This window comes from Glossina fuscipes, unplaced genomic scaffold (assembly GCF_014805625.2).
Source record: "Glossina fuscipes isolate IAEA_lab_2018 unplaced genomic scaffold, Yale_Gfus_2 221, whole genome shotgun sequence".
Taxonomy (NCBI): Eukaryota; Metazoa; Arthropoda; class Insecta; order Diptera; family Glossinidae; genus Glossina; species Glossina fuscipes.
Genome location: NW_023998564.1, coordinates 1 through 24,059, shown reverse-complemented (window position 1 = coordinate 24,059; position 24,059 = coordinate 1). Strand labels below are relative to the sequence as shown.

Sequence of the window (24,059 nt, the reverse complement as noted above, 5' to 3'; positions counted from 1 at the left end):
GGGTGTTAGATACCTCCGCACCAACTTAAGTGGGGTGTGGGGTATAATCATTACTTTTGATACAATGAAAAGAAATATTCCTTACCGTAATCGCGTGGTTACTTCGTTAAGATGTAGATCTTGATAAGTTTGTTTATGCGAAATATCACGTCATCGTTGATAAACAGTTAAAAAAATAAAAAAATTTCTTAAAATAAATTAAGGTAATATATCTTATATTGATAAAATCATTTTACGAAACCTCAAACTGTTGTTATAGTTTCAGTTCAAGCTGTTTATGGTAGTGGGCTATAAGCAACTAAATGAAAATAACGATTGAAATGTGTGGGCATCAATTTACTCCTCTCAAAAATAATGCTATTAAAATTGCAAAAACATGCTACCGTGATTTTATAACGTATAGAAATTTATTATATATTATAATATAATCTATTTGTTTTCTTTTTTTTTTTTCTTTTTACGTTAAAGGTGATGAATATAAAACCGAATAGTATCTTCTTATTTGTTTAATTGTGATATTTTTTTATTTTCTTGTTTTTTTGTAATCATTATTAGTTACAAATACTTTAACTGAAGCAATTTATATCAAGTACATTTCAATAAGTTCTTATAAAATTTATGTAAAGTTTGCAAAATCATAAAATGCATAGGTACAAAGGAAACTATTAACTAAAGCAGGAAAATTTAATTAAAAACTTTTAAGAAACAAGTAAAACATTGTCCCTAAAGGCAACAAAATCAACAGCATCAACAGCAACAGTAAAGTTAGAGAATGGCAACTTTGCAGTACTTTCAAGAGCACGTTCCAACAACTACGTTCATCAATTCATAAGTAAGAAGTAAATTTTTTTTTTGCAATACCTCACTTTATTCGCTAACATAGAGCGTTTTTGGACTGATGCAAACACCCTAACATTTCCTTAACATTTCAATCCGTTTTCAACGGAAACATTTGCAAACACCCGTCAAGTACAGTTCAGTTTTCGCAATGCTCTCACCATCTGACTCGTGTGTTTGCTTCTTTTAATATGTAATGGGTGTGAGGGTTGAACTCGACTTGATTGTCGCACGATAACTCAGGATCAAGATTCGCAAACAAACAACGCACCACGTTTGTAGAAGACAGTGCGTGGGCCAGCAATGCGAACTTTAATCCATCCAATCGTTTTGCTTCCATATTTGCTGCCACTTTCCACTCAACAGATTGTCGATTCAAAAGTCTAATGACGCCACATACGCCGTGTGAAAAAATCTTCTAACCTCTAGAAAACAAAATAGTAAATACACTGCGTTTCAGTACATTTACGATGTTATCTCTTCCGGCATCAGATTTTCATTATCGAAAATAATTTTTGGGATTTTTTTAATGTTTTCTGATATAATTGCATATCAGAAGTGCAGGGCGTCCGCTGCACTTCAAGAGTATCGGTGTCAGCAAAACAATAACAAATGGTTCTTGTCGATGAAGAAGATTCGTCGTAAGTTTTTTCTTTTCTTTTTTTCTTTTTTGGGTGTTGGGTTTGAAGGGAGTAGGCTAATGAGGAATGTCGCTTATATGCCCAGAAAAAAGAATGCGATGATTATTTGCAGAATATATATATATTCTTTAGAATTGCTTTTAAGAAATGCTTTTTCTCCGTCAAAAAGTCATATTTAACCAATAAGCAAACTTCGAGTTTTATTGCTTCGAAAATAATAGAATCATTGTCACTAGAGGTTATCAGTTTCCAATTTATATCTCATAGCTTAAACACCAAAAGTCAGAGTATGACTCCACATTGAACTCCCAACTAAGTTTCGAATTTATATTATAATTCGCAAGTCACCCACTGAACTTATACCTTATGAATCGTCAGTTAAAGTAAACCTATTTTGTATTGGGAACGATGCACGAATAAACATATATACATCAGACAAGAATTCATCAATATTTTCTTTTGATCATTGATAAAGGCCAATAAATTTCTTAGCTTGTTCCTAACTTACGTTCACTTAAAGACCAAAAATATGAAATTTCATTCTATGGCAATAACAAACGACCAATATATGCGTTACGACAATTTATCGCTACCTATTCGCCATCGCCTGCTTCGCAAACTCTCTATATGTGGCCTTCGTAATCACAACGATTTGGACATTTTGCACTCATGCAATTTGGCGGCTTGTCCCACAACCTTTTCTTTTTTTAAAGTTTGTTATCAAAACATACAAATCTTCACCGCCAACCTATGAATCTATTCCTTCGCATATTCTTTTAATTTGCAACGTTTCACCTGCTTCGTAAGTTATTGTACTCCATCACGTCCTATACTACGAGACTTTATCATCTCGAAATCATTCGTTAAATAAATAAAATCCCAGAACATATCACATCAATACCCGAGAAAATAAAACAAAAAAAGAACAAAAATTAATTGAATTTTGGGAAAGACCACTCCCCATTTTAGTTACGTAACCGATGTCTTAACATGCAAAAAATATTTGTTATATAAACGCCAACTTTGTTTATATATATAAAAAAAGATCTTCGTGTTCACATCGAACCTTTCTTACTCAACTCGGTAAATCATACCCTGTTGATTTATTAATTCGCAGAAGGAGAAGAAGCTTATCACTCTCATTACATGATGCTTTTTATTTATTACAATAAAAAAAAAAATACCTTACAGAATGCAATTGCATGAAGAAAATAAATCAGAACATGACTATTTTGCTAAATTTTTAAACGCATTTTATTAAATATCCATGTAAATTATACGACACATATTGACAAAACTTTTGAAATAAAACAGAATTCTTTAAATAATCAAACACCAAGCGAATAAAAAAAAAATTCATCGCAAGAAAGGGGTATTCCAACGAGCGTATATTTTTTCCTATGACTTTTTAGAGGTGGAAAAATATAACACGTCGTTGACCAATTTGCGCTATAGCAGTGACGAAAACTGAAATCACAAATTTCAAACTAAACTCTGCAAACTAACTGAAGAATCGCAGCAAGCTTTGAAAAAATATTTCTAAAATGGTATTATTTACAGCCTGAATAAAAAGGGAAACGAGTCTTTGAAAGGTTTTCTAGCGTTCTTGCTTTTGCAGATATATTTTTAATAAACAATTTTTAATTTATACTATTACATTTACGCAAACGCACTGTGTATATATTTTATGTACTTATTTGACATTTTCAATTATTGAACGTGAAAACAAGCAAAAACTAGGACAATGCATAGACGTGCGACTGGACCAAAAAGGAAAGTTTCCGCAGTGTACAAATTCATCCGAAGAGATACTGAGAGCCAAAGCAGCGATGAGGATAATGATGATCAGACGGACGACGAAAGCTTGGATTACAGTACTGACGTAAGTGTAAAAGAGGACGACGTCGAAACTGATGAAGATATCGATTTGGATACTGACACCAAAAGCGAAGAAGATTTACAGCCAGGAGAATTGGATTATGTAAGACAAAACACGCTCATTCCGGAGAAAGACTTTTTCAAATTATTGGAAAGTTTTCCGTCTTTAAGTGACTTTTTGGAAGAGAGCGAAGATATGGAAGCCGAACATAAAGCAGAGGTAATTGAAGAAGAAGAGGAATCGATAGATTACGAAGGAGGCATTTTTGTTGACCCTTTAACCGGCGAAGTGCGAAAGAAAGTTATTACTGAACCAAGAGAATATGAAACAGAGGCAGAAGAAAAAAGTGAAACCAAAATTGATAGCATGGCTGAGCCTGCAACCGGGCCGGATACTGAACATAAAATTACATCATCGCCTGGATCAGAAGACTTTTGGTATGAAGAGCTTGACGCTTTGTATAGAAGCGAAGAAGAGGCCGCCGAACTTGCCTTGAAAAAGGTAGAAGAGGAATCAAATGTTGAGGCCATGTTTGTAGATAAAGTTGAAGAACCAGTTTTAATTACAGCGCAATTTGATTTTGAGGCGTGGCAAAAAATTGAAGAGACACGTATTATAGAAGAATCTATGGGCGAATTTTTAGTAGATGTTATCAAAATGGCCATTGAGTCTTCCGAACGTAATAATGCAATCAATCAATTGTATAACAATTTGAATAAAAAGAAACTTATGAAAGAATTGTTTAAATTGAGAAGTGAACAAGAACATGAGAATTGGCTACGAACGCAACTGAATCGAAAATGTGTTGAACATTATAATCGTAAAAAACTATATCGTACAATTACCGAAGAATCTACCAAAGTGGCCGACTATTACAATCAAAAACTTTACGAACAGATGATACGCCTGGATAATTTATTATCAGAAGAAGAGACAGTGAAAGCAAAAACGGAAAATCTCATTCTACAACTTAAGAAAGAATTGGAAGACTTAAAGGCACTCAATCAAAATGAGCTTGAGAACTTTGAGAATATGATTTTACACAATATAATTCGTGGTGATTGTAACCATTTAAGGAATAGCATGCGTGGACCGATGAATAATATGGCGCGTGAACGAAAAAATATTTCGTTGTTACATAGAAAAATCATAGCAAAGCAGCAAATAATTCTTAGCATAAAAAAGGTAAGTTGTGTACGTAGGCAATGGCTTAAGGCAAATAACAAATATTTAATTTAGAAAATAGCAGATGCCGAAAATCTAGGCGACGGTTTAAATATCAGTGACTATCGAAGCATACAACATGATATTTCAGTTCTTCATGGCAAAATACAAGGCATGTTCATTAAGAAAAAACTTAACGTAATTCTTTACAATTTCTTATTTTATAAAATACGTCGTAGAACGCGAGAAAGATTTGGTGAAAATGCGTAATACATTGAATAAAGATATTGGGCAGATAACACATATGCGTAAAAAGAGATCTATATTAGTTCAACAGACCGCAATGCAGCGCGAAGCTTTGAAAGAATTTTGCGAAAAACGCGACTTAGTACGTGTGAAACTGGATAGTTTAACTCATAAACGGATGCGCTTGCGTCAGCAAATACGAAATGCAACACTGCAAAGTGGTCTTCTCAGTAAGCCTTTGCTAATAACGGACCATGAAGATGCCAAAAAACGTGTTGAAGCTCTAAATGAGACTATTGAAAATCTGAGAAATAAATATGAATTATTAGAGTGGCGTGTTCAACAACTTAACAAACGTTAGCATAGCTGCATAGTTTTTTGTAAAAGCCATCTCTAATTTATGCATATTTAAATATGTATTTAAGAAAAACAATAATTAATATCAATTTTTTTTTTTGTTGAACGTTTAAGTAGTTTTCAATCCTTAGAGCCACAATGCCACAGTTCGACTCATACGATGCGTCTGTAATAAGCGCCCATGTCGGGCCCTTTTCGAGCACTTTTTACTCTGATTTCTTTGGAGAAGTCCACCAATTTTCAAATTATTCGTCTAATAATTATCACTGTTCAATAAGTTCGACAAGATTGATATTTTTCCGTCTATGTCCTTCTCCAAAGAAAATATATTTATATCATTGTCACTTTTGAAACCTTCTAACAACCCTAGTCCTGATGGTGTTTCCTATACTATTCCCCAACATTGAAATGTCATTTCCCATCGGTTTGCAAAAATAGTTTTATTTTTCCGCTTTATAACCGTGGTTCTATAGGGGAATTTCCAAGCTTAGTGCACTGCCCAAACTACTTGAATTGCTGATAACAAAAAGACTTATTCAGGGTAAAATATATCGCACTGTCAGCACGGTTTCTTCCTGCCACTAATCTTCTGGAGTCCAACCTAAAAAGCATTTTCAAATCACCGATGTTATCTTCACAAACTTTTCCAAAGCTTTCGAAAGAGTTGATCATAGACTGTTAGTCTATACATTACATCGTGTTGGTTTTCGAACAGTATGATAGCCTGGTTCAGTCTATCCCTCTGTGTGTACCCAACGGGTGTTGATGGTTTCTTACCAATCCAGAGTAAGCGGTCATCTTGGCCCTCTTTTATTTATTTTATATGCGAATGGAAGTTATCCCCTTAACCATTGGAAACAGGCAAAAGCTTGGCAATCATAGTTATATTTGCATTGATTTAGCTTAATGAAAATAAAGTTCCAAAGAAAGCGGGTTATTACACATATTAAAGCTTATCTCACCAAGTAATGTGCACGAATCGATTGCGCCATTAATTAACTTCATTGAGAAGGAAGCACCAAGAATAAATGTACGTTTCTCAAGTGACAGTAAAGATAACAGAAGCAACCTATTTTCATAAGGAGGCAAAGAGACAAGAGGCATCAAACGAAATTCCTAAGAGCAAACAGAAAGAACTACTTTTGACTACTGATCTAATTGAATCGAAATAACACCTATAGGAAGGAGACCAAACAACAGAGGCGCACTTAAGTATTGGTCTAACTAAGCACATGAATAGTCTTTTTGTAATGTAAGTATCCTTCAGCTCTTTGGACCATCTCTTAATGAAGCAGCCCTAGCTTTACTTAAAGAGAGCTCAATGTGTAAATTAAAAACGGTAACTTTGGTCGAAAAGATCCCCTCGATGAACCAATTTTCGTTTTTCAACCTGAGTGAATCAAAGAAATGCTCAACATTGGATGACTTCCTAAACGTACCTAAATTATTGAAGTCAATTTGAAGCTGATACGAATGCGATTCCGAGGAGAAGGAAGAAAAGAATTTAACAACGGCAGCGGACATTAGGATATGGCTTGATTTAATCACAGAGAGGAGGTCATTAATGTATAAATTAAACAAAAGAGATCTTTCGTGGCTGCCTTGAGGGACGCCAGATGTCACGCCAAATTCATTCGAGATGACGAAGTTAAACAGAAGTTAAATGAATGATCTGTTATGGTTAACTAAGTTATGGTTAACTAAGTCAATCGCGTTACTAAAATCAGTATATACGGACTCCGTGCGAGAGCTATTGGAAGAAGCCTTGAAAACACAGCAAACTCGCAATAATGGATTCGCAATAGTGGATCTGCCTATACGAAACCTACACTGGAATAAAGAAATACAAGATTTGATAGCAAAAGCTAAATGCTGAGCAACAATTCGCTCAAACAATTTATGTAAAACATTTAACTTGATAAGGCGTCTAAAGTTCTCAACGTGATGTCTATTTCCACATTTATGAAGCGAAGGGAAGAAACTGCTCTTCCAACAGAAAGGGAAAACACCTGATTTTAAGGACTGTTTAAGAGATTCGTGACAATAGATCTTCGTTTCCAAAAGCTAAGCTGGAATGAACAAATACGAGATTTGATAGCAAAAGCTAGATGCTGTTTAACCATTCGCTCATAAAATTTAGGTAAGAGACTGAGCATGATGTTGGCCCTGTAGTTCTCAATGTGATGTCTATTTCCTCATTTGTAATTTGGAATAGGATAAATCTACGTTTCTCAAGTGACAGTAAGGATAACAGAAGTAGCCTACGTTCATAAGTAGGCAAAGAAACAAATTCCTAAGGGGAAACAGAAAGAATTGCTATTCAACTAATCTACATAACTGTGGGAAGGAGACTTCACAACAGAGGCATAATCAGGTATTAGTGTAACTAAGTAAGTAATGAAAGGAACATTAAGCTCTTTGGATCATATCTCAACGAGCGTTACTTAAAAAGAGCTCGACGTGCAAATTAAAACGAACGAATCAACGTTTCCCAACTTATGTGAATGAAATACTTAGTATCGAGCATCCATTCTTTCAATTATTTTAACCATTTTCCTGTACGGTAGCAATCCATTTTCAAAGATAATTTAGAACAATGATTGGAATTTTGAACTCTTTAGTTGTTTTAAGCACTCGTAACTCAGCTGGGTCAAATTGTCGCATTAATTGGAAACATGTACGATGCGTAAGATTTTTTTTACTTGGTGCAAATTAACCACAAAATTAGCACATCTCAGTTATGCAATGACGTGCAAAACTCTACTCAAACATACCTAACAAGTCTTACTTATATTGAATACTATGATAGTTAGTTTTAGTGTGGTAACCGTTACTTTATGGCATGTTAGACAAAACGTACCGGTAAGATGACTGTCATTAAGGCGTGGACAACGAGGGGTAAGATGTTTCTTACCAATATAAACAAACATATACGCTTATTCCTTACATGGTTGGCATTTTTACAATTTATTGAGAACATATATACGGTTATTCTCTAAAGGCACCAATTTTATACGCTTATTCTTTAAAGGCACCAATTTTATACAAATACATGTTCAATTATTGAAAAATGTAAACAATTGTTGCTTTGCACGGACAGACAAACACGATTTTAACGTTCGATCGTTTAACAGAATCCTGTTACCGGTTTACAGAGTCTGCAAAAAAATTTTGATTTGTGTCTTTGCTAGTTATATTTAAATATAAGTTCACACCCTTCAAACAAATCTTGCGATAGCAAAAGTTTTCAGACAACAAGAGACGATTAATAAAAAGACTATAGTGGAACACAACCCATACTTGCCGTACACTTGTATATGCATCATATTTTTAAAAAATTGCTTTTCATCTTCATGCAGCTATGGTTGTCCGCGTCCCCAATTATTCAATACAAAAGGCCTTTTTCACTTTTTATCATGACAATGCCTGATCTCCATATCCATGTTTAATGGGCTGGCCAAAAGTGAAAGAGCTTGGCGGGGAAGAACTGAAGAACTCTCTTAACGATGCAAAGTTGTCTCCAATGGATACTTGTGATAACTTGGCTCAATTTTTGCCCAAATATCGTAGAAATTCTACAACGGTAGAACAATGGTTTTAGCAGATAACTGCCAAAAGATTATGCACGTAGTTTAATAAATAAAAGGAAAAGAATGCAAACGGTTTTCTCGCGCCATCCCGCCGTTAAAGCTAAAGGAAAAGGTCGCACTGTAAATATTCATTTTACATCTACAACTACAATCATATTCCTACCTTTTTTCTTCTAAAACCCGGTGGAATGAAATTAAGGTATACTAAATTGATCTAAATAATAATTTTGTAATTAAATTAACATCTAACTTGCACTTAGAAAATATTGATTACTTTGATTATTATTATTATTATTATTATTAATTTCGCCAGAGAAATAAATTCTAAGACTAAACTCTTAAAAGCACTAGCATCTAAGGCTATCGGCTTCTTTGAGAAAATATCCAATTAAAGAAGTATAAAGTTCAAGTAAAAGATTAGAAAAATTATTTTCATTTTATATTAAATAAATGTATACACAAATAAAATATATATAAAAGAATGATTGAATGATTGCTTTAAATTTTACATAAAGCATTATTTTCTACAAACAGCTAATAACCAAACCAATACCCTCTACAAAAGTCTGGCAACTCGGTCGCGCGGTATAGTCGTCTATATTTTGTTTCGGCAATTAATATTTTAATTTTTTGTTGAATTTCGTGGCTATTCTGCCTTATAGTATGCTTTGAGAAGAAAGTGAGTGAATTCAAAGTAAAAGAAATATTTTTCCTTTACGCTTTGATTCATTTGATTTTTGCAAACAAAAATTTTGAGCTCTGATATAAATCTCTCTTTTTTTTTTTTTTTTGTTTTCTCTCTTTTTTCTCTGTTATTTTTTCGCTGTTTGGAGTTTGTGTTGCTATTGATCTCTCGTTACAGTGTCAACGTAACAGAGAAGTTTTGCACAAATTTGGTTGGTAAATTTTTATGTTCAGGATTTGTTTTTAGTGATTTTTGTGTCCGTTCTTCATAATCCACAACTGTCTTTTTGACTGGACATGGAGTGTTTATATACACCTTGTCGGACGAAATCTGGCCCAGATTCTGATAGATTCGTTTCTTGTTGGCTCTGCGAGCGCTTTGGTCATGCAAAGTGTGCCGGTATTCTCGGCCGTGCTGCTGACGCAGTCGCTGACCCGTCTAAAGGCTTAAGATGGTCATGTCCTGACTGTAGGCAGCGGGACATTGATTTTTATAAACTTTTCACGGAGACCTGTTATGGTTTCTCGGAATTGAGTAGAAATCTCGGCTCCTTGTGGGAAAAGTTTGAGCTCATTAAGTCTAGAATTGATGAGTGTCGTTTTATTGGATACTCATCTTCTACTCGTAGCGTAACGTGTGGGACGTCACCTCTGGGTTTCTCCAAATCTGATTCGTTGGTACAAGTTACCGCTCCCTCTAACTATAAAATGAACAGTAATTTTTCCGATATTGCTGAGTCGGTTGGTAGCAAAACAGTTACAAACAAACCGGCAAGTCCTTCTGTTTTAAGCTACGTGGCAAAGGTATCTCCGCCCAGAGTCGCCACTCACTCTAATCAAGCGCCATCGCCTAAAAGTAATGAAGATAAAAATAAATCATCCTCTCCTCCTGGCTGTTCGCGTGTGAATGTTGGTCACCAGACTGGGCAAGTCTCACAAGCTGCAGGTACAAGGGCGATAACCCCATCTATATTCTCCCCAATTCGAAACTCTCCTACCGTGAACCCCCCTCCTGTTCCAAATAATGACATTTGCTTGACGGCAGTTCCTCCCAGAAAAGCAATATTTGTGTCAAGACTGGCACATGAAACTTCGGTGGATAACATAAAAAGTTATCTGGCGACGAAAGTCCCATCAGTCAACTTAAAGCGTGTTAGCATCTTCAAAATGGCTTCTTCTCAAGCTAGGGCAATCTCTTCTTTTAAAATATTAGTTCCGACTGAAAACAGTGATATGTTGTTAAACAAATCACTGTGGCCAGTAGGATCCTTAATTAAGGAATTTATCCCTCGTGATCGTCCCCGTAATACCAAGGCAAAAGTCTTGTCGCCTTCAAAAAACTAACTGTTTCTTCAGGCCCACTATTTCTCATTTATCGAAATGTTAGGGGCCTAAATTCGAAAATTCGTCCCACTTTTCTAAATTCAGTGAGCACGGAATTTTTCTGTTTGGCCTTTACTGAAACTTGGCTAAAACCCGATCTTCATTCGTCGGAACTTTTTCATAATTCTTTCCAAGTCTTTAGAAATGATCGAGTGAATCGCATTGGTGGTGGTGTATTAATTGCCATTTCTGCGTCAGTCCCGTCCAATTTAATTGAATTTCCCACTTCTCCTGACGTTGAATTTATCGCTATTCGTGCGAATATGCCTGATAAACATCTATTTATAACCTGCTCCTATATTCCTCCAAATTCTGATATCTCCATTTACAAGAAACACGCTGCCCTCATTTGTGAAGTGGCCAAGCGGTCTAGACCCAGCGATTTGGTCGTTGCATTGGGTGACTTCAATTTGCCTCAAGTCACTTGGTGTAACACTGATAATTCGGGCTGTTTGGTTCCTACTTCAACGTTTGATAGGACTGTTGTGTTCTTTGGTGAATTGTTTGATCATAATTTGAGTAAATATAATCGTACCCCTAATTGTAATGGTAGACTGCTTGATCTCTGCTTTGCCAATTTTCCCGAGATTTACGTAAATCGTTGCCCTCTTTTTAGTTTACCGTATCATCCATCAATATGCATTTCCTTTCATCATATGAATGATGGTTTGTTGAATTGCCTTAATGTGCCAAATAAAACTTTTTTAAATAATTATTATGATTTTCATAAAATAAATATTGTATTACTAAAACATCCTCTTTCACATTTGACGCTTGATTTCTCAACCGGTAGTATTGAAAGCTTATTGCCATCGTTCTACAATACATTAAGTATAGCTATTGCTGCATCTGTTCCGATCAAGCATTGTCGACCTCGAAGCAGGTGTCCCCCGTGGCTTAATAAGACAATTAAATATCACAAGAATAGAAAAAACTCGCTATTCAAAAAATATTCGAAAAGTGGCTCTGCGCTCGACTATGTCGCTTACTCGGTGGCGACGCATAGATTTAACTCCCTCAACCATCATTATTACTGCAGATACCTTCAGTTCATTAAATCCTCTCTGTTTGCTAATCCTAAATTCTTCTTTAAATTTGTTAACTCTAAACGAAAAATTGACACATATCCCTCTCATGTTTCTTTTAATGGCTCTGATTCCTCGGATGATTTTGAAATCTCAAATCTATTTGCTGAGTATTTCCGACGAAACTTTTCGATTGCTAATTTCGATTTATCAGCAAACTACCCATATCCTATAACTAACTCGGTTTCAATACCTAACTTGGTTATTTCGGAAGATGATGTTTTTAAAGGGTTGAGTTCTCTAAAATACAGTTGTTCGCCTGGACCTGATGGAATTCCATCATGTGTATTTAAATCTTGCGCTGTAGAGTTATGTGGTGTGATCTCAAGGATTTTTAACATGTCCTTGTATTTAGGTGTTTTCCCTTCATGTTGGAAAAGTAGTTTCCTTATTCCTATCCACAAGAGTGGAAGTAGACAATTTGTTGAGAACTACAGAGGCATAGCCAAGTTGAGTGTCTTGCCCAAGTTGTTCGAGCGTATTGTGACTCAGCATTTGGCCTTTGCCATTAATTCGTATATTTCTCCGCACCAGCACGGCTTTCGGAAAGGGCGATCTACAGTCACCAACTTGTTAGAGTTTACCTGTCATGTTTTCAAGGCTTTTTCTAGTGGCTCTCGCACAGATGTTATTTACACTGATTTAAGCAAACCATTTGATATGGTTAACCATAGACTACTTATCTTTAAACTCCAAGCCTCTGGTTTCCCACCCTAATTAGTGAAATGGATAAGCTCTTATCTACACAATATATCCTTCAGGGTTTTGTTTAACTTCATCACCTCGGATGAATTCCCCGTTACGTCTGGCGTACCTCAAGGAAGTCACTTAGGTCCCATTTTATTTAGTTTATACATTAACGATCTCCCATCGGTGGTTAATTCCAGCCAGATCTTAATGTATGCTGATGATGTGAAACTGTTTTCTTCTTTCTCTGTTGAATCGCAATCACGTCAGCTTCAAGGTGACTTGGATAATTTTGTTGCATGGTGCTCTGTGAATCTTCTGAAACTAAATCTGACTAAATGTAAGAAGCTTTCTTTCTCAAGAAGGAAGTCGTTCATTACTCAGTATTTCATTGATTCGCATAAGTTGGAGGATGTCGTTTCGATCACAGATTTAGGCTTTCTATTTGACCATAGGTTACGTTTTAACTTGCATATTGAGCTCTCGATTAGCAAAGGTAAGTCCGCGCTTGGTTTTATAAAGAGGTGGTCCAAAGAGCTTGATGATCCTTATATTACGAAACGGCTGTACATGTGTTTGGTTAGACCTATACTTGAGTATGCCTCTGTTGTGTGGTCTCCTTCATACAGGTGCTATGTCGATTCAATTGAATCTGTTCAAAAGCAATTCTTGCTGTTTGCCCTTGGAAATTTGGGTTGGGATCCGGTTGCCTCTCTTCCTCCGTATGAAAATAGGTTGCTTCTGCTGTCCTTACCGTCTCTTGAGAAACGTAGGTTTGTTCTTGGCGTTTCCTTTGTAATTAAAGAAATATATGGTGCTATTGACTCGCCTTCATTACTTGGTGAAATAAGCTTTAATGTCCCTAACCGCTTCTCTAGGCACTTTATCTTGATTAAGCTTAGTCAGTGTAAATTTAGTTATGAGCTGTTCAATCCGCTCAGAGTCGTTTGCAAGAACCTAAATGACGTCTACCACTTATTCTCGTTATCGGACTCTTTAAAGTCCATTAAAGCAACATTGCTTAATACGCGCGATTTACCTATGTCGTATTTAAATTAGCTTTTATCCTAAAAAATCGTTACGTTTCGAATATGAATTATTGACAAATTATTATCGGTTGCCAGGCTTATGCATGTTTGCGATGGTTTAGGGGTTCATTTGCAATTTGTTCCTGTACCGGTTGTAATTGTGGCCCTATGCTGATAGTGTACATGCTTATTTTCTTTTTCTTTTTTCTTCTTCTTATTTGTTTTATTGTACTTATACTAAATTTTATTATTAATTAATATAAGTTTTATAAGTTTTGCATTAAGAGCCAATTGAACTCGACTGTTATTTGTTCAGTTGAGTTTCTAGTATAAGTAGAATAAATAAATAAATAAATAAATAAACCTACACGGATTATGATAATTATGCTAAAAATGAAATAGTATTGGAAATACTTGGCACTGGCTTTGGCGGTAGCATCGACGTCAAGATTATATATATATCAAGTCAGTTAGCGCAGTTTTACTCTGAAAAAGAGAGTGGTTTAGTATACTGTATTGGATGCACAATCCTGATATATATTAATGTAAACATTTCGTTTGAGCGGTTAAAAGTAATAAGCAAGAAGCAAGGAGAATGTTATTCATTTAATCGGGAACACAACCGCAACTATAACAGATCCAGGTTGCAAGTGAACCTCTAAACCATTGAAAACATGCATAACCCTGGTGACCAACACAATATTATTTTAAATAAAAAATGAGATATTAAGAATGAAACGTTAGTTTAAGTACGACATAGGTAATCGCGCATATTAAGCAACGTTCCTTTAATAAACTTTAAAGAGGCCGATAATGAGAATAAGTGATAGACATCGTTTAAGTTTCTTCAGACAACAGAGCAAGTTAAACAGCTCATAATTGTGTTTACATTGTCTAAGCTTAATCAAAATAAAGTGCCTAGAGATGCGGTTAGGCACATTAAAGCTTATCTCACCAAGTAATGCGGGCGAGTCAATAGTACCATTTATTACTTTGATTTAGAAGGAAACGCCAAGGATAAATCTACGGTTCTGAAGTGACGGTAAGGATAACAAAAGCAACCTATTTTCATAGGGGCGAAGAGAGGTAATCGAGTTCCAAACCAAATTCTTTAGGACAAACAGCGAAAATTGCTCTTGAACAGATTCAATTGAATCGACGTAGCATCTAGATGAAGGAGACCCTACAACAGAGCCATACTCAAGTATAGGTCTAACCAAACACATGTACAGTCTTTTCGTAATATAAGGATCCTCAAGCTCTTTGGACCACATCTTTATAAAACCACGTGCGGACTTAGCTTTGCTTAACGAGAGCTCAATGTGCAAGTTAAAACGTAATCTATGGTCAAATAGAACACCTAAATCTGTGACCGAATCGACGTCCTCAAACTTTTGCGAATAAATGAAATATTGAGTAATGAATAGCTTCCTTCTTGAGAACGAAAGTTTCTTACATTTATTTAGATTTAGTGTCAGAAGATTTTAAGAGCACTATATAACCAAATTATTCAAGTCACTTTAAAGCTGATGTGATTGGGATTCTACAAAGAAGGAAGATAATAGTTTCACATCTTTAGCATACATTAAGATCTCGCTGTATTTAATCACCGTGGGCAAATCATTAATGTATAAATTAAATAAAATAGGTCGTAAGTGGCTGCATTGAGGTACGCCAGATGTCACGGGGAATTCATCCGAGGTAATGAAATTAAACAAGACTCTGAATGATCTATTATGCAGATAATAGCGTAACCATTTCAATAAACAGGGATGGGAAGCCAGAGGCTTGGAGTCCAAAGATGAGTAGTTTATGGGCAAACAAATCAAACGCTTTTCTAAAATCAGTGTATATGACATCAGTGCGAGAGCCACTAGAAAAATCCTTGAAAACAGGAGTACAATCTAACAGATTGGTGACCGTAGATCTTCCTTCTCGAAGGCCATGTTGGAGAGGAATTATACGAATTAATGGCAAAGGCCAAATGCTGAGTCACAATTCGCTCGAACAGTTTAGGCAAGACACTCAACTTGGCAATGCCTTTGTAGTTTTCTACAAGTTGTCTACTTCCACTTTTGTGAATAGGTATAACGATACCAGTCTTCCGACACAAAGGGAAAGCACCTAATTTCAAGGACTTGTTAAAAATCTCTGAGATAACATCACATAGCTCGCCAGCACAAGATATAAGTACACATGAGGGGATTCCATCAGGTCCAGGCGAACAATTATATTTTAGAGAGCTCAATCCTTCAAAAACGTCATATTCAGAAATAATCAAATTAGGAATTGAAACCGAATTAGTAATCGGATATGGATAATTTGCTGATAAAAAGAAATTAGTAGTCGAAAAGTTTTGCCGGATGTACTCCGAAAAGAGATTTGAGGTTTCCATATCATCTGAGGACCGAGAGCCCTTAAAAGAAACATGCGAGGGATTTATGGAGATTTTTCTTTTGGAATTAACGAACTTAAAAAAGTATTTAGGACTAGCCAACAGAGAGGATTTGACAAACTGAAGCTATCTGGAATAATATTGGTAGTTGAGCGAATTAAATCTATACCTTGCCACTGAGTAAGCGAAATAGTCGAAAGAGGAACCACTTTTCGAAAGATTTTTGAAAAGCTTGTTTTTCCTACTCTTGTAATATTTAGTTGTGTTATTAAACAACGGAGGACACATTCGATGTAGAAATAGCTTGATTTAATATATTGTAGAATGACGAGAGTAAGCTATCAATACTTCCAACTGAGAAATCAAGCATAATATGTGAAAGATGTGATTTTAGCATTGAAACATTGATTTTACGGAAATCATAAAATTTATTTGAAAAAATTGAATTTGGAACGTTATAGAAGTTCGACGCATTATCATGCTTGTAATGAAGGGAAGTACCCAATGCTGGATGATAAGAATCGTCAGGTAAACTAAAAGGAAGGCAACGACTAACACAAATCTCAGGAAAATTAGCCAAGCAAAGATTAAGCAGCCTGCCATTGCAATTAGGGGTACCGTTGTTTTGAACTAAATTATGATCAAATAATTCATTAAAGAACACAACAACTCTGTCAGTGACGTAAGGCAAATTGAAGTCACCCAACGCAATGACTATTTCGGTAGGATTAGATTGTTTCGCCACTTCGCAAATGAGGGCGGCTTGTTCCTTATATATGGAGATATCCAATTTGCGGGAATATAGGAGCAGATCACATATATGTGTCTATTAGGAAATGTTGCTCGAATGGCGATAAATTCAACGTCGGGAGCAGTGGAAAATTCAATTGAATAGGAGGGGACTGCCGCAGATGTGGCAATTAAAACACCACCACCATTCCGATACAATCGATCATTTCTGAAAACCTGAAACGAATTATGGAAAAGTTGCGACGAATGTAAATCAGGCTTTAACCAAGTTTCAGTGAAGGCGAAACAGGAAAACTCCGTACTCACTGAATTTAGGAAAGCAGAACGAATTTTTGAATTTAGGCCCCTAATATTTTGATAAATGAGAGTTAATGAGCTTGAAGAAATATTTAGTTTTTTGAAGGGGAAAGGGATACTGCATTAGAATTACGGAGTCGATCAGCAAATTCCTTATTTAAGGATTAGGTAATGGTTTATTTAAAAACGTATCCATCTTTTCAGTCGGAACTAGAATTTTAAAAGACGAGATTGGTCTAGGTTAAGAAGGACCTAATTTGAAAATGCTAGGACGTTTTAAATTGACAGATGGGACTTTCGCCGCCAGACAACTTTTTATGTTATCCGCAGATGTATCAGATGCCAGTCTTGACATAAGCATTGCCTTTCTGGGAGGAACTGGCTTCAAGCGTATGTCATCTGTTTTAGGAGCAGCGGAGCGGATGGGGAGTTATGGGTTGGGGAAAATAAGGTGTAACCACACTTGCACGAGCAGCTTGTGTGACGTGCCCAGTTTGGCGACCAGCGTCCACACTCGAACAGCAAGGGGAAGAGGGCGATTTACTGTTCTCACTATTAGTTTTAGGCGATGACGCCTGAAAAGATTGAGTGACGCCATTGGGAGGCGATACCCTTCCCACTTCAGCATAGCTCGAACCAGAACAACTTCCCGGCTTATTTGTAACTTTTATGTTATCGACGGACTCAGCAGTAGCAGAAACGCTAACAGTCTTTGTAGACTTTACGGAATCGCTAATTTGCACCGTTGAAACGGACTTAGGAGAACTCAGAGGTGACGAACCACGAGTTGAAACTTTGTTAGCTGGAGAGGAAGATGACTGCGCAATATAACGACACTCATCAAACCTAGTCTGGATTATTTCAAATTTCTCCCACAAGGAGCCGAAATTTTTGCTCAAATCTGAGAAACAATTTCTCGTCTCCGTGAAGAGTTTGTAGAAATCAATGTCCCGCTTTCTGCAGTCAGGACATGACCATCGTGAACCTTTAGAAGGGTACGGCCGATAACACCAGAACACTTTGTATGTACAAAACGATCACACAGCCAACACGAGATGAATCGTTCAGATTCAGGGCTTGTTTTCACACGACATGGTGTAAATAAACAATCCAAGTCCCGTGAAAACAAGAAAAGGAGCTTTATAATTTAATAATAAAGCCAAAAAGCTAAGAAATACACTGAAAATTGAAATTCATGCATAGAATTAAAACGCTACTGCAACACGCACCCAGAGTTGCCAAACTGCGGTGGTGTTTTGGGATTTATGCAGCGGAATTAATGCTTTCTATTTCCAACGGTTTTTATTAATTTTTCTTATTATGGTTGAAATAATGTTTGTTTTTTAATTTGATTTTTCAATTATTGTATTTATTTTTCTTTTTCTTTCTTGCTAAGAGTTGCTAAAAGCATTTGTATATAACAGGTGCTTGCATATATTTTGATCAGCGACGTCTACTTATGAAAATGATAAAGTAATACGAAGGGCCAATGGACACAACGGTTAAATTCGATTTTTTTGACATTTCTCTACATAAAATAATAGCTTTCCATTTAGTATATTATTCAGCCTATACATGCGCTAATCATAGAAGCCCCTTAACTGCTTTTTCGACCCTCATTACTTTTGCTGCTGGATTTGAGGAAATCTGCGGCCGACACCAATCCAATACTTTTAGAACCATAGATAGATTGTTGTATTTGTTGATATGAAATTCTTCTATTATAGAGATTTTTGTTTGCTTTTAAAAATTAACAAATAAATATAGAAGTAAGTGAAAGAGGTAAAATACCGATTTTTTTTCTGCCTCGTTGGATAAATTAGGCCGGTTGCCGATAAGACTAACGTGCCCAATACTATACTTTGGTTGCTTGCATTTTTGTTGCAGCATGAAAAACTGAAAACATTATTCCAGCCACGAAATTGTTTAATTCAAATCAATATTACACTAAAGTTCCAATCTCGGTATCACTGCTTTACTTTTGATTTTAAGATAGATTTCTTTCATTACAATCATTGCCAGGCTTGTTCTTGCATAATGTTGTTTACTCTGGTCAAAATTCTGAACGTTAAGGACATACAAGTTTTTATCGCGAAACCTTGTGCAAAATAATATATATTTAAATGCTACAACGCAATAAGCCTTTATAAAAGCAAACTTTATAAAAAATTGCACATATGTTTAACCCATAAGTCTTTTTTGCACGTCATCATTTCTTATGCTGATGTTGTTCATAATATATTAATTACAACTGATTGACATGGAACACAGCAACTGTACAGAAATTATTTTATTTATTACTTATTTGAAAGGTTTGGCGAATTTTACTATAATTTTTTGTTCTAATTGATTGCTCGATATGAAGCAATATTGAATAATGTTAACGATAACGTTCGATTCACATGTTGAACGGAACGCGTTACCATTTTTCTGTTATTTTAGGCAGGTTCGTATAAAGAACCAACAGCAAGAAAAAATCGTGCCCATATTCAAAGACAGATTGTATAAGATTTCCTTCCAACACATTATTCTTTATTTCAGATTAAGCAAGAAATCGGAAAAGTACGTACATGAAAAAATAGAACTCGAGGGACACATGTCCGCTATTTTAGTGTTGGCTCATAGCAATGGCAGTATTCTTCATGGCACATTGTTTTGCAAACCTTACAGCATCTTGTTATGATATTGGGCTTAAAGCCGTCTACTGGCAGGCTTTTCCTAAACCACCTGCAGAGGCTAACGTTGTTGTACAAACCGCAAAGCAACATAAACAAGGAGGACCGGTCTATTCACATGATATAATTTATGAAATTCATTTGCTCTCGTCCTATTTCACTAGATATAAATAAATATATATTAGTTTGGGGAAAAAGAAATCCATTATTTTTTCGGTAGATGGCTGCACTGATAGATTTCTCGTAAAGTATCGATCAAATAATTTCAGATTTATGCTCGTTGGAAAGGTGACATTTCGCAGTAAAAAAAATTCTTTTGCTGTTTTTTGTTTAGTGCATTCAGTTGTGAGTTACAGCGTGTTAAAAATGGAAGTGAACAAAGAGAAAATTCGGTACATTTTACAGTTTTTCTTTGACAAAGGCGAAAATGCATGCCAGGCGGCTAAAATTGTGAATGGTGTTTATGGTTCCGATACTCTAACAGCCAATTATGTGCAATGTTGGTTTCGTAGATTCCGTTCAGGAATTTTTGATGTTAAAGATGCACCTCGCACAGGTAGGCCGGTCGTCGAAAATGTCGATAAAATCGGAGAAATGATCGAAGTTGACCGGCATGTTAGCAGTTGTAACATCGCCCAGGAGCTAAAAATCGACCATAAAACAGTTTTAAACCATTTACACAAAGCTGGATTCAAAAAGAAGCTCGATGTTTGGGTGCCACGCCAATTAACAGAAAAAAACATGATGGATCGAATTTCTATCTGCGAAGCCTTGGCCAAACGGAATGAGATAGACCCATTTCTTAAACGGATGGTGACTGGAGATGAGAAATGGATCACATACGATAACCCTGTGCGAAAACGATCGTGGTCAAAGAGCGGTGAAGCACCTCAAACGGCCAGGAAGGTTTTGCTATGCATTTGGTGGGACTGGAAGGGGATTATTTTTTATGTGTTGCTTCCATATGACCAAACGCTAAATTCTGATCTCTACTGTCAACAACTGGACCGTTTGAAGATAGCGATTGACCAGAAACGGCCAGAATTGGCCAACAGGAGAGGTGTCGTGTTCCACCAGGACAACGCTAGGCCACACACATCTACAGTGACTCGCCAGAAACTTCGGGAGCTTGGTTGGGAAGTTTTACTGCATCCGCCATACAGTCCGGACTTGCCAACAAGCGATTATCATCTTTTTCTTGCATTGCAAAATTTCTTTAATGATAAAAAATTGGAATCTAGGGAGGATTGTGAAAATCGACTACTAGAGTTTTTTGCAAATAGATACCAGGACTTCTATGAGATAGGCATTTTGAAGTTACCTTTAAAATGGCAACAAATCATACAACAAAACGGTGCATATTTGACCCAAATCGGACAATCCGAAGCATGTTAAATAAAGTCCTGAAGTTTATATAAAAATAATGGATTTCTTATTCCCCAAACTAATATATAAATTTGAGAAAATCAAACGTTTATTTTTTTGTTGTGGGTTGCTTGTTCTTGTTCCTTTTTGGTGTAGGTTACTTGTTGTTGTTCCTTCTTGGTGTGGGTTGCTTGTTCTTTTTCGTTTTTGGTGTTGGTTGCTTGTTCTTCTTCCTTTTTAGTGTAGGTTGCTTGTTCTTCCTTTTTTTATGTGTAGGTTGCTTGTTCTTCTTCCTTTTTGATGTAGTTTGCTTGTTCTTCTTCCTTTTTGTCGTAGGTTCTTGTTCCGGTCGATTTTGCCAAAGGGCTTGCTAAGATCGATGCATTTATCCATGTAGAGGGATATTTTTCAAGTGCGTATTTACGGGGAAGTCTGCTATATACAATTGCTTCTTATAAATTTGGCGATTTCAATAAGAAAAATATTCATTTAATAAATTCTTTCTTATGCTTCATTAATAACAAGAATTTGCATTTTCGTTTCTTTTTTTTTTTTTGCTAAGTACTTTATCGAAAAATTTTCACTAAAATTTGAACACAGATAAATATGTTGCGCTTGTATCAATGGGGCTTTGCCCATTTTTTCCATTAGACCTTGCTTTGCATTTCATAAAGACAAGAAATGGTACGATCGAAAGCAAAAAACTCTTCTTCGCCAGTGAAAACGTTTACGGCGGCATCGTTCTCTAATAATAAATTAAATATAAGAACAATTAAAGCAACTTAACTCTTTTGAAAGGTATATTAGTTACCAAGCCCAACGAGATTTTTAAATCATCCATTAGTACGCGTTGATCATCTGCCAAATACAAATCTGCCATAATAAAATATGAATCTGTAGTGCATCTAAATTACTACTTTTTATTTTTTCGCCGAAAATGAAATAGATTTTCAGTTTCTCGCCAATTGCAGGCGCAACCAATTTGATAAAATTAAAAAGGCAAGGCCATTGTAGCACAGAAATCACTTTCCCTGTTTTTACCACTTTGATTTACATCTCTTGCGATAACAGGGTACTCATTTCAGCAGCAACATAACTAATTGGAAACCGTAGAAAATTGAGAAATTCTTATAATTTTTCTTTGGTAAAAACGCTTGCGATAAAATCTATTCAAAAATAAAATTTTTTGCTATTCTTGAAAATGGCAATATTTTTGTTCCTCCTTAATCAATAAATTAGAATTAGGTCCCTTCACAATGGAAATACCTTTGCAAGTAGCTTTGCGCATTTGTCCCATTCTGCCTCAGGAGAAACCCAATACCGTATTAAATGTTGATGAGGCCAAAAATGCAGGTATGCAAGAAGATACAGCATTTTTGCCTAAATCCGACGACGATGCTCCCGAGGAAGAGAAGGAGAAAAAATGTTGTGCAAAGGCCATAAATAGTTTATCTAGCGATACATCAGCCGAAATAACGACACGTATATGGTTATCGTAGAATGTGTCGATTAGAGTGATAAACCGTCGCATGGGAGATTTCATACGTAATTTTAGCTGAGGTACATCTTTGATCTTGGCCCTAACGAGAAGCGTTTGCTGAAATTTGAGGTGGAGCCTCAAGCGCATGGTGACTTTTACGAACAATTTGTTATAAAATTTGAAAATTTTCGCGTTAAACGCGTTCCTTAACGAAAGTTGCGATATACTTTTTAAGAATAAATTTTAATTACTTTATTTACTTGCGTAGTATAAAATAAAATTAAATTTTTGTTTATATCAAAAATAATTAATTCATTTTACAACATTTTTAATTAAACATAAAAAAATTGTGTATCTTTTAGTTGACTAGCTCTCTTTTGAACGGCGTACCTTGAGAACCGTTATAGAAACATTCATGAATTTTCGACAAAAATTATCTTACGTTTCCTAATTTGGACGGAGTAGCAAACTTCCAAATCCAAGCATAAGTTTATACTAACTACTACTTAACAGGACTGATGTATTAAGGAATCCAAAACAGAAGGAACTCTATTAAATGTATGATAAGAACTCAGAAGAGATCGACATGTAAGAAAATGCTGAAATGAAAGCATGAACTTTAAGCTGAACGTAACTGCAATAGCATCATGATAAACTAGAAGCTGTTTAATTAATAGTTTCAACTCGGACGAATTTTAAAGTAAAAAAAAAAAAAACAAGCGGAATTTGCAAAATATTTCGCAAAATGTCTTAAAGCAGCTTTATCCTTTAATTTTCTATTTCATTACAATTCAATTCGAAGGTGCAGAAAAAAATATAGCGTAAACAATTTCATATGTTTTCATTTGAATTCGCTATGCCGACCTTTGTGCCGACCTTTGATTTGTTTAGTAGAAGGTCGGAACTCAACATACTTATCGATCACAAGCCTCTTGCTTTGCCACTTAACTTATGCATTTCCAGAGTTTATAACATTGATCTCATTAAGGCCACTAATATCAATCTGAAAATTTTAAAGAGGGAAGTTAGAGTTTGAAGTTCCTTTAAGAGATAAAAACCTATTTTGAGATTTTTTAAAGTTACTTTTTTTTACTTAGCAATTTGATGTGACCCTTTATATCAGATATTTTTTCCGAACTGACTAAATTGTTTGGGTTCCATGACGTAGTCACTTTATCTCATCACTCCTAAATTTAAAGCAAGGTTTGCGACCAGGAGATTGCCAACGACGCACATCACACAGCCAAACAGACGGATAGACATGGCTAAATCAACTCAGAATTTTACGCTGATCAAGAATATATATGCTTTATAGCTTGTTTGAAGCTTCTTTTTGGATGTTACATGCGCTATGGGAAAAACAAAAACAAGTATACCTCCATCTTACAGTGGTGGGTGTTATAAAAAAAAACTAAATAGATTTACTATAATTTTCATTATGGTATACAGATATTCTTTCGATTGACTTTATTTTAAAATTTTTTTTTTTATATCTTTGAATTTCTCACAATTCGAA

General features: G+C 35.6%; 1 protein-coding gene across 1 annotated transcript; it reads left to right on the top strand.

Annotated features, from left to right (window-relative positions):
• The first annotated feature begins 475 nt into the window (after window positions 1-475).
• On the top strand, window positions 476-22,562 carry LOC119642207 (coiled-coil domain-containing protein 96). The gene is made up of 6 exons (XM_038041248.1): window positions 476-832; window positions 3,209-3,459; window positions 3,528-4,542; window positions 4,597-4,693; window positions 4,761-5,123; window positions 22,303-22,562. The coding sequence occupies exons 2-6, from the start codon at window positions 3,392-3,394 to the stop codon at window positions 22,560-22,562; spliced, it is 1,803 nt and encodes a 600-aa protein (XP_037897176.1). The 5' UTR covers window positions 476-832; window positions 3,209-3,391.
• Window positions 22,563-24,059: the final 1,497 nt, after the last annotated feature.

Coding starts and splice junctions, on each gene's coding strand:
- LOC119642207 (XM_038041248.1), top strand. CDS start 3,392: ATGAAGATATCGATTTGGATACTGACACCAAAAGCGAAGAAGATTTAC. Junction 3,460..3,527: donor AGCCAGGAGAATTGGATTAT/GTAAGACAAAAC, acceptor TCCGTCTTTAAG/TGACTTTTTGGAAGAGAGCG. Junction 4,543..4,596: donor TAATTCTTAGCATAAAAAAG/GTAAGTTGTGTA, acceptor TATTTAATTTAG/AAAATAGCAGATGCCGAAAA.